The sequence below is a fragment of the Rutilus rutilus genome (genome assembly GCF_951802725.1).
Source record: "Rutilus rutilus genome assembly, chromosome: 11".
Lineage (NCBI taxonomy): Eukaryota > Metazoa > Chordata > Actinopteri > Cypriniformes > Leuciscidae > Rutilus > Rutilus rutilus.
This window is the reverse complement of record NC_140216.1, coordinates 22,470,247-22,479,729: the sequence shown is the minus strand read 5'-3', so window position 1 is coordinate 22,479,729 and position 9,483 is coordinate 22,470,247. Positions and strand designations below refer to the sequence as shown.

The 9,483-nt window shown below is 37.0% G+C and overlaps 1 protein-coding gene across 1 annotated transcript in view; it reads right to left on the bottom strand.

Moving 5' to 3' along the window:
• Nucleotides 1–614: 614 nt before the first annotated feature.
• The window catches only part of ints8 (integrator complex subunit 8), a 69,599-nt gene continuing 60,730 nt past the window's right edge, over nt 615–9,483 (bottom strand). Inside the window, exons 17-28 of the mRNA XM_084422811.1 lie at nt 8,297–8,418; nt 7,632–7,816; nt 7,408–7,441; nt 7,243–7,302; nt 5,853–5,914; nt 5,585–5,703; nt 1,975–2,078; nt 1,792–1,842; nt 1,640–1,713; nt 1,487–1,551; nt 1,276–1,319; nt 615–1,059 (exon numbers count right to left, since the gene is read on the bottom strand). Coding sequence (XP_084278937.1) covers nt 943–1,059; nt 1,276–1,319; nt 1,487–1,551; nt 1,640–1,713; nt 1,792–1,842; nt 1,975–2,078; nt 5,585–5,703; nt 5,853–5,914; nt 7,243–7,302; nt 7,408–7,441; nt 7,632–7,816; nt 8,297–8,418 — 1,037 coding nt within the window. The 3' untranslated portion in view covers nt 615–942. The remainder of the gene's footprint in view (nt 1,060–1,275; nt 1,320–1,486; nt 1,552–1,639; nt 1,714–1,791; nt 1,843–1,974; nt 2,079–5,584; nt 5,704–5,852; nt 5,915–7,242; nt 7,303–7,407; nt 7,442–7,631; nt 7,817–8,296; nt 8,419–9,483) is intronic.

Sequence of the window (9,483 nt, the reverse complement as noted above, 5' to 3'; positions counted from 1 at the left end):
GTTTAATGTTTGCAGTTTACAGTTAACTCTTGTGAAAACCTCTTAATAAAAAAATTATAATAATTGAGGATGAACAAAGAACCAAACAAATGCAACTAAAAAGTAAAAATTATTCTTTCACACTCATTCATGAGTGCTGTATAAGAAAAAGAAAAAGATATGCGTATGATTATTCTTTAAGGTTATTTCTATGATTAATCCTTTCAAACATTATTCTTGTATTGATCCACTTATGCTTTTTGTCTATTGCATCGTGGCAACAACGGAAAAAAGACGCGAAATGGGGAAAAAGCACAAGGTCTAGATACGCGTCTTTTAAAAGTTTAACTTATTTTAACTTGACTGCCGCGTTTTAAGAGCGTCGTGTCATGCACGAGACGCTGCAAAAGACACGAGACTCAAGCGCAGTCATACATTGAAAAATAAAGTAGCGCAGTGGAATTGGAAAAAACGATTATTTATTTTTGCTAATTATTATTTCGTTTTTCAGTAACTGTTGTTAGTTTCGTTTAGTTTTAGTTTTTCATTTATGTTGAAATTTCTATTTTATTTCAGTTTACGAAAATGTTTTTTGACCAATAGTTTTAGTCTTAGTTTCAGTTTTTTTTATTTTTATGAAAATAACCTTGCTGCATGCTGGTGAGTCTAGTGCTTAACTAATATTGTTACTTATACAGAATACTGTTAATTTGCATATACAATGTAATCAGTTTACATATACCAATTTCTCCTTTACAAAAATCATTAAATTGTGCATTGGATTGTTAAAAACACAAAATGGGATATAAAGTATTTGACCACAGAAAAAAGAAAAAAAAAATCATACACCTCTGTGTATTTGTATATAAACGTAGGAGACAACTTATTTAGGAAAAGCTTAGCCATATTTATTTGAAATTGATTTTTCAGTATAAAGATTTAAATAAACATTTTGGATTGAATTTAAAAGTAGAGTTTAGCCATGGCCTGTAGGAATTTCTTCTTTCTTTTTTGTGCTGCGAGCTGCAGGACTTCCTCTGGATTACTGGAGTTTAACTCCGTCTGTCCGATGGCCTTGATCTGTGTTCACATAAATTTACCATCATCAGCTTCATATTAATGCAGTGAGCGAATTAGTTTCTTTTGTGATGGCCAAATGTTACTACAAAAGATACTTCTGTCCAAATTTTGCATTAAAATTGCACTGAAATTATAGATATTACTAGATATTAACAATTCCACACTATCTGCAATAAATGTAATTATTGAATCAATAGAGAAAACAAATCAGCTTACTGCAACTTGTCTTTTGTCACCCTCTCCTCGTTTTTGGTGAATGTCTGAGAGCCAATGTTACGGTTTAACAACGGCTAGAATATCAGATATGCTGGAAAAAAAGGTTATTCTAATTTTGTATTAATAAATTAGCAGATTTAGACCTCAAAACTGATAACTCCTGACTACAGATTGTTGTTGGTCTGAAATAGTGTTCTTTAAAAAAGGATACATGTCAGATATTCCAGAATCGTCACATCCCAAATGTAGTCATAGAACGAATCCATAGAGTCATGACTGATGGAGTAGGGGGAAGGGGTGGAGAGAGAATTAAACTTCTGAATTATTTTGTAGGGTACTGATACAGTATGCATTGTAAGTTCACCTGTTTTGCTCTTGTAGAGCTTTAAAAGCAGTCATGTAGTCCACTTCCCTCAGAAACTGGCAGAGAACAGCTACCTGCAAAGTGTACACAATCACATAATGAATTAGTTAGTACTAACATCTGAAACAAGACGGTTCATGACGGCTTGTTACCTGAGTGTGACAATTCAACAACGAACAACACTTGATCATTCTCTTCAGAACCTGCAAAGACATTCCACATGTCAGTCCTGACAATATTTCAGTCACATCTTTAGACAGCATTTTATTACCAAGACAAAAGTAGAAATAATTGTTTTTATTTGTTCATAACAGCGTTCAGCAAATTTGCAGCACCTGGTCAGTGTAGACATCAGGAGGAACTGGTTTAGTGAAGTAATCTGAGCACACAGTCCCTGCCTGCAGGTAATAATGCATCGCTGCAGAATATTGGTTGGTCACTGCAAAAACAATGGAAGAATATAAAATTCAATAAAAAATGAACAAGTAAAAACTTTGCATAAATTATAGAGGCATTGACTTCACTTTCCCGCCAGAACGCCCCCTCAGCCGGACTAAGTGACAAAAGAGCCTGCTGCGTGACTGGATTTAATAGGGGAAACTGCAAAACCGTGAGTAAAACAAACAATTATCATTTTAAATTAAAGGTTGGACTCGATATAGTGTTCCTTAAAACTTACCAAAGATCCAGTGATCCATGGATATTGACATGCAGCCAGGAATCCTGTTTCCTGACATTTATCTGTGCTTGATTTCGACTCAGGGAAAATGCATAAAGCAAATTTGCCTGTGAACGCTTTATATAAATACAATATAGGTAGGTCTAAATCCAGGTGATCACTTACAGTGGGGAGAACAAGTATTTGATACACTGCCGATTTTGCAGGTTTTCCTACTTACAAAGCATGTAGAGGTCTGTACTTTTTATGATAGGTACACTTCAACTGTGAGAGACGGAATCTAAAACAAAAATCCAGAAAATCAAATTGTATGATTTTTAAATAATTAATTTGCATTTTATTGCATGACAAGTATTTGATCACCTACCAACCAGTAAGAATTCCGGCTCTCACAGACCTGTTAGTTTTTCTTTAAGAAGCCCTCCTGTTCTCCACTCATTACCTGTATTAACTGCACCCGTTTGAACTCGTTACCTGTATAAAAGACACCTGTCCACACACTCAATCAAACAGACTCCAACCTCTCCACAATGGCCAAGACCAGAGAGCTGTGTAAGGACATCAGGGATAAAATTGTAGACCTGCACAAGGCTGGGATGGGCTACAGGACAATAGGCAAGCAGCTTGGTGAGAAGGCAACAACTGTTGGTGCAATTATTAGAAAATGGAAGAAGTTCAAGATGACTGTCAATCTCCCTCGCTCTGGGGCACCATGCAAGATCTCACCCTCTGAGGAAGGTGAGCGATCAGCCCAGAACTACACAGCAGGACCTGGTCAATGACCTGAAGAGAGCTGGGACCACAGTCTCAAAGAAAACCATTAGTAACACACTATGCCGTCATGGATTAAAATCCTGCAGCGCACGCAAGGTCCCCCTGCTCAAGCCAGCGCATGTCCAGGCCTGTCTGAAGTTTGCCAATGACAAAAATAGAGCTTTTTGGTCTAAACTCCACTCGCCGTGTTTGGAGGAAGAAGGATGAGTACAACCCCAAGAACACCATCCCAACCGTAAAGCATGGAGGTGGAAACATCATTCTTTGGGGATGCTTTTCTGCAAAGGGGACAGGATGACTGCACCGTATTGAGGGGAGGATGGATGGGGCAATGTATCGTGAGATCTTGGCCAACAACCTCCTTCCCTCAGTAAGAGCATTGAAGATGGGTCGTGGCTGGGTCTTCCAGCATGACAATGACCCGAAACACACAGCCACGGCAACTAAGGAGTGGCTCCGTAAGAAGCATCTCAAGGTCCTGGAGTGGCCTAGCCAGTGTCCAGACCTGAACCCAATAGAAAATCTTTCAGCCCCGAAACCTGAAGGATCTAGAGAAGGTCTGTATGGAGGAGTGGGGCAAAATCCCTGCTGCAGTGTGTGCAAACCTGGTCAACTACAGGAAATGTATGATCTCTGTAATTGCAAACAAAGGTTTTTGAACCAAATATTAAGTTCTGCTTTTCTGATGTATCAAATACTTATGTCATGCAATAAAATGCAAATTAATTACTTTATTGATTTTCTGGCTTTTTGTTTTAGATTCTGTCACTCACAGTTGAAAAATTACAGACTTCTACATGCTTTGTAAGTGGGAAAACCTGCAAAATCGGCAGTGTATCAAATACTTGTTCTCCCCACTGTATATTGTTATATATATCATCATATCCTCCAGCCCTAAAACGTTTTTTTTTGTCAGTGTTTATTTAAAAACATCCAATTATTTAGAATATACAATGGTACATTTTTAATTGAGTTGTCAATACAATATATAAAAAAATACAATATATAGGGTATGATTTTACCCCTAAATTCAGCATATTGCAAAATGATAACTGCAAATCCACCTTTCGCTGCCTGGAGTCCAGTTGTTTCTGTGAATTGCAGCGATCCATTTGCTTCTCTGCCACTCAGTGGATGTAACCGCAGTCACTCCGGCCGACGGTGTATACATAGTGTTACATATGTGTTACATAGTGCATACCCTCTATTGCAGTCTATAGTCACGGTTATGTTTCAAAATGCTTTCTCTGCATTTATTAACCTGTTCTGGCAAAAACCTATCTACAAGTAGTGTATTAATCATTCTGTTAGCATTAATGCCTATTTAATACTGAATATTCAGCATGAAAACCTATTTAAATAATAATAAAAAAAAAGATTGTATGCTTTGTATAAAAAGATTACCAAGTAATGCATCACAATGAACTCGCCTCCATTAAATATCATGCGTCTGACATTAGGCTAAGAGTTTCATTTCAGGTATCCAAACTTTATTTTCGGAGTATTATGAGACTTCAGCATCAGTCTTGTTAAATATTTTGATGCACAAAACCTTTTTTTTTTTTTCTTCCACACACCAGACATGGAAGTATCATGTCATGACTTTCAATTTACTTTTAAGTTAAATGGCTTAGTGCTTAGAGGTGGCGCAGTTAAGCTAAACTTCTTAAACCCTGCTGTTTATATGCATAATTTAACCATGGCAGTGACGCACATCACCAAATAGTAGTAACAATTTTATCCACACATCCGAAATCGCATACCTCCCTACTATATAATAGATGAAAAATCTATGCCACAAAATGTATGTCACAAAAGTGTATCCGAATTAACAGTACTCACAAAAGAGTAGGCAAAAAGTACCCGGATTAACTACTTTTTCCGGTGAGATTCTGAGGTGTGCATTCGATGGACACTTTACTATCCCATGAGGCCACTGGAGAGGATTTGTGAATGGTGGTAGGTCATGTGATAAGGGCAACATGGCTTAGATTATACTCAATACTCATACACATTCATACTATATAGAATGCATTTTTTTAGCGGTCGAGAAGTAATTACTTATTAAAAATAAGTACCAACTCAGAGTATTGGATTTCAGACAGAGGCATATGGTGCATACAGAACACTATATAGCTAATTTCAACAGCTTTATGGTTAATATCATCATCAAACAGTGCTCGAAATTAACTTTTTTATTTGGTAGCACTGGTGCTCTTATATATATATATATTGTGACGAGTTGCCAGCAGCTCATCAAGCGTCACCCCTGGCAACACACACACATACCAGCTGGGGTGCAATCACCAATCCCAGCACATGGCATTCAATTGTAGATAATTAAGCATTAACATGAAACTCTGTAAAGCTGATTTAAAACAATATGTATTCTTTAAAGTGCTATACAAATAATACGACTTGAAATAACCCCTCCATGTTGGATCTTTACAGTATGAGTGCAAGGTTTAATTTTATTCATTGTTTCTACTTACCAAAGTAAATGTCGGCCTGTGTGCAGAGCCACGACTGGTTGTTGGGGTTGAGGCTGAGAGCATAGTTAACCAACTCCTTTAATGTGACAACCACGGCTTCAACATCCACAGACTGTAAACTGCATCGACAAAATCATCATCAGCACATTTGACACCAAGATTACACCATCAAAACAAACCTTATAAATTTACAAATTATCATTACATATACAGATATAAACAAAGGGGCATTTCTTCATCTAATGGCATTTCATTTGTTGTGACGTACTTGGCGAGAGATGAAGGCCATATGGAGATATGCTCAGCTGTCACTTCATTCACTATATCATCCTGGTAAATACAAAACATCATAAGCATAATGACCTGGAATCAGTCCAGTCCACAGGAATGAGCCTTTCATGAAGAATGTCTAGCACATTGAACCAACATTTAGAAATGTACTGGTCAACGTGACCAGTGAATTTCAAAGCAACAATGTTAGGCTAGATGAAGGGCTAGTGTGCTAGTTTTGCAGGAGTGAAATTGCGTATTGGTGCCGTCTTTGGCACATGAATCAATTTTCAGCAATATTCAATATTAACAATATTCTGTAATTTTATTATAAGATTATCGTGATAATAGAGCTAATAGTTGATATCGCACAGCCCTACAAGAGACTACTCCCTTTATAGTACCTACAGTATTCTGTCATTATTTATTTGACATACTTCACAAAATTCATGTCATACTCCAGGATGACTTACAATGAAATAGTGAAGGCAAAACGGTGATTATAAAAAAAAGATAAAATCCCCACCAAAACAGTTACAATTAGGGTTGTAAAGTAGTCGTAGTAGTGGTTTTAAATTTCAGTAGTCGCTACCAATACTAGTTACCTTTCGAGGTTCTCTGTACCAATTTCGGTACAAGAGCAAAAACTATTGGACTAAGTACTTTTAAAAATTTAGTCCTGATGGTTTTCACTGTCAATCATCGCAGTGTCCGATTCAATCGCGCATTTAAATATGGTTGTCAATCCAGAAACTTTGCTGTGTACTAACCAGCATGAAAAACTAAACTTGTATTCAGATTGTGAATGGGTAATAAACAGAAAGCAAGAGAAGAGCCTCCCTTTGTAATCACTAAGGCTATCAATCTTTAAACCGCAAGCTCACTGAATTCTGCACTCTCGCAAAAACTTTTGCTATAATAAATACAAAACAGCAGTCTTAATTGTAGGCTACAATTAATATCTTTGCGTTTACACTTTTTTCCACAGTCCAGCCAAACCGTTTTCTTTGCTTAACCGTTCTATTCCGTGCCGATCTGGTTTAAGTTTCCACTGTGGGGCTGATAACGGAGCTCTTTGTTATGTAAATTTAAATGCTTTTACAGATGATAAGAGATGTAAATACTGACCTTGTCATGCAGGGTTATCAGATATTTAATTTGATTTTCTTATTAATTTGTGTTTACATCACTCAAATAGCATGCTTAGCCAGCAACAGAAAAACAGGTAGCCAGGCAACAGAAAAGTAACCAGAGTTGCAATGTCACTCCACACATTCTACCAGCATGGTTAGCATTTTTTTTGTACAGACTGGTACCGGTAGTAACGGTACATTTGAAAATCCTAAATACAATCTAAAGTAATTTCCTCTACACCGGTTAGCACATACCCGTACAATACTGTGCAGCCGCACAAACAAAGAGATGAGTGTTGTCAATACCAGTGGCTCCTAAAACAAAACAAAACAAAATTATATTTGTAGATTAATTCTGGAAGTTCTCTATATTTACGATAGACTTATTTAATGCTATGTACTTGGAAATGTTACACTTACCCGTAGTTTCTTCATAAAAGTCATGAATTTGCTCCTTATAACACAAAAGAAAAATGTAACAAATGCATTAACATGACATGGAGAATTTTTAACATATAGTATATAATTACAGCTTATTGCAATGAAACTGATTTTTTTTTTCTCAGGAAGTCATCTAGGCCAGGATTTAGAATAATTCCCCATGTACAATATAGTGGCCTTGCAGTAAACGCCCTCCGTCTCACCGGGGCAGGATGCCGAGTGAGGACTCTCTCAGTTTGAGAAGGCTCACTCTACCCTCACTGGTGCGTTTGTGCTGGCTGGAAACACTGCAGATTTGCACCACCGCTTCCCAGAGCTCCTTAGCTGTGCGTCTGCTCTCTTTAGGACCTGGCAGCTCCTTACAGGTGGAAGCTATCAGCTGCCCCAGCTGCACGAGTTACAAGGAGAAGAACAAATTAGAACAACCTGAGATTTAAATCTAGACATGCATAGATTTAAATAATAAAAATTTGCAATTAAGCACATTTTCCCACAATTCTCATTTCTGTAATGAAAAAATTTAACTATATTCTTTAAACTGTAAGCATTTATACAGTGTGGTAGCATTTTGTTGCCTTTATTTAAATAAATCACTTTATTTAAATAAATAACTATATTACAGTAACAAGAATCAAACTTGGAAATAATTGTTTTTTAAAAGACATTACAGAAACAGATTATTTAGATAATTAAAAACTCTCAATGGTCCTAAAACAGGCTTCATTTTCTGTATGCAGTTTGCAATTTCTTTTCTTTTTTTAAATATTTTTTGTGGTGAAATTTGACCTAGAGATTTTTCGTTAGATTCAAATGTCCAACCATCTGAATGCCGTATGAGCAGCAGGGTGTGTGGAGAGAGTGCAGATACCTTTATATACGGGTTGTTGTTGACCAGAGACTGGGGCACCTGCAGTGTCAGATATTCATTCTCCCTCCAGTTAAGCATGAACACAACACATTCCTCACCAACAATCTGACGCAGCGGGAGATCTATGGACGTGAAGAACACTGTAACAAACTACAGCATCCTCTCCTAAAATATGAATTCCACTTCATCTGATTTCATTAGAATAACCAAATAGCTTGTTTTGTCAGAAGAATAAACTCAACACTTGAAAAAAACTCAATCACTGTTTTAGCACAATTTGGGTTGATCACATCCTGAGTAAATGGTCATTAACTAATGGGATCAGGTGGACCTTCAGGCCAAAATCTGCAGAGCGGAACTGACACTCACCTGCCTTAAAATGTGCAATCCAAACTATCCAACACTACCTTAAAGTCCCCCTGTAGTCAATGATTTTATCCCTTAAAACTCATCTTTGATCACCAAAATGACATATTTAATAGTTTTTTTCCTGTGAAAAAAGCATCATGCCTTACAATAGCTTGAATGTAACTCTACACCCTTGCTTCATGTAGAATCAGCGGAACCATGAATATGCCAATTAGCCCCGCCTCCACTCACTCACACCAGCTCATAGATCCACTCGTTGACAATCACACATTGCTGTTATTTTTTTCACTGTAGTTTTAAGGAGAAAAAACTCAGCAATGGTGTTGACTTATGAGTTTGCACATGGTTTGTCTTAAAATCGTACTAAAAGCACCATATAGACAAAAAACAACATTAAAAACTTGATTTTCACCAAAGGGGGACTTTAACAGCTTTTGCCTTCTATCATATTTCTCAGACTAAAAGAATTTTCTCTTTTTTATGTAAGCACTGCATGTTTATATCAATTCTGTGCAGATCTACTAATAACCAAGGACAGACTGGCATGAAAACTGAAAGTGAATGAATGTTGGAACACTTTTGTCAGAATATAGTTAAAAATAAATAAAAAGCCAAAGAAATTTACATAAAGATTTGCATCAATGCCAGCCTGAGTGAGCAACAGTTACAGTATATCTACAGTATACGGTCAGATTAATTTATTGCCCTTAACAGTTTCTTTAAATTGCCAGAAGTGAGTGTAAAAGACCTTGCTCTTGTTCAGTTCGAGCTCCGGCGAGGGTGGCGCGGCGCATCTAGGACGGCGAGAGAGGTGTGGA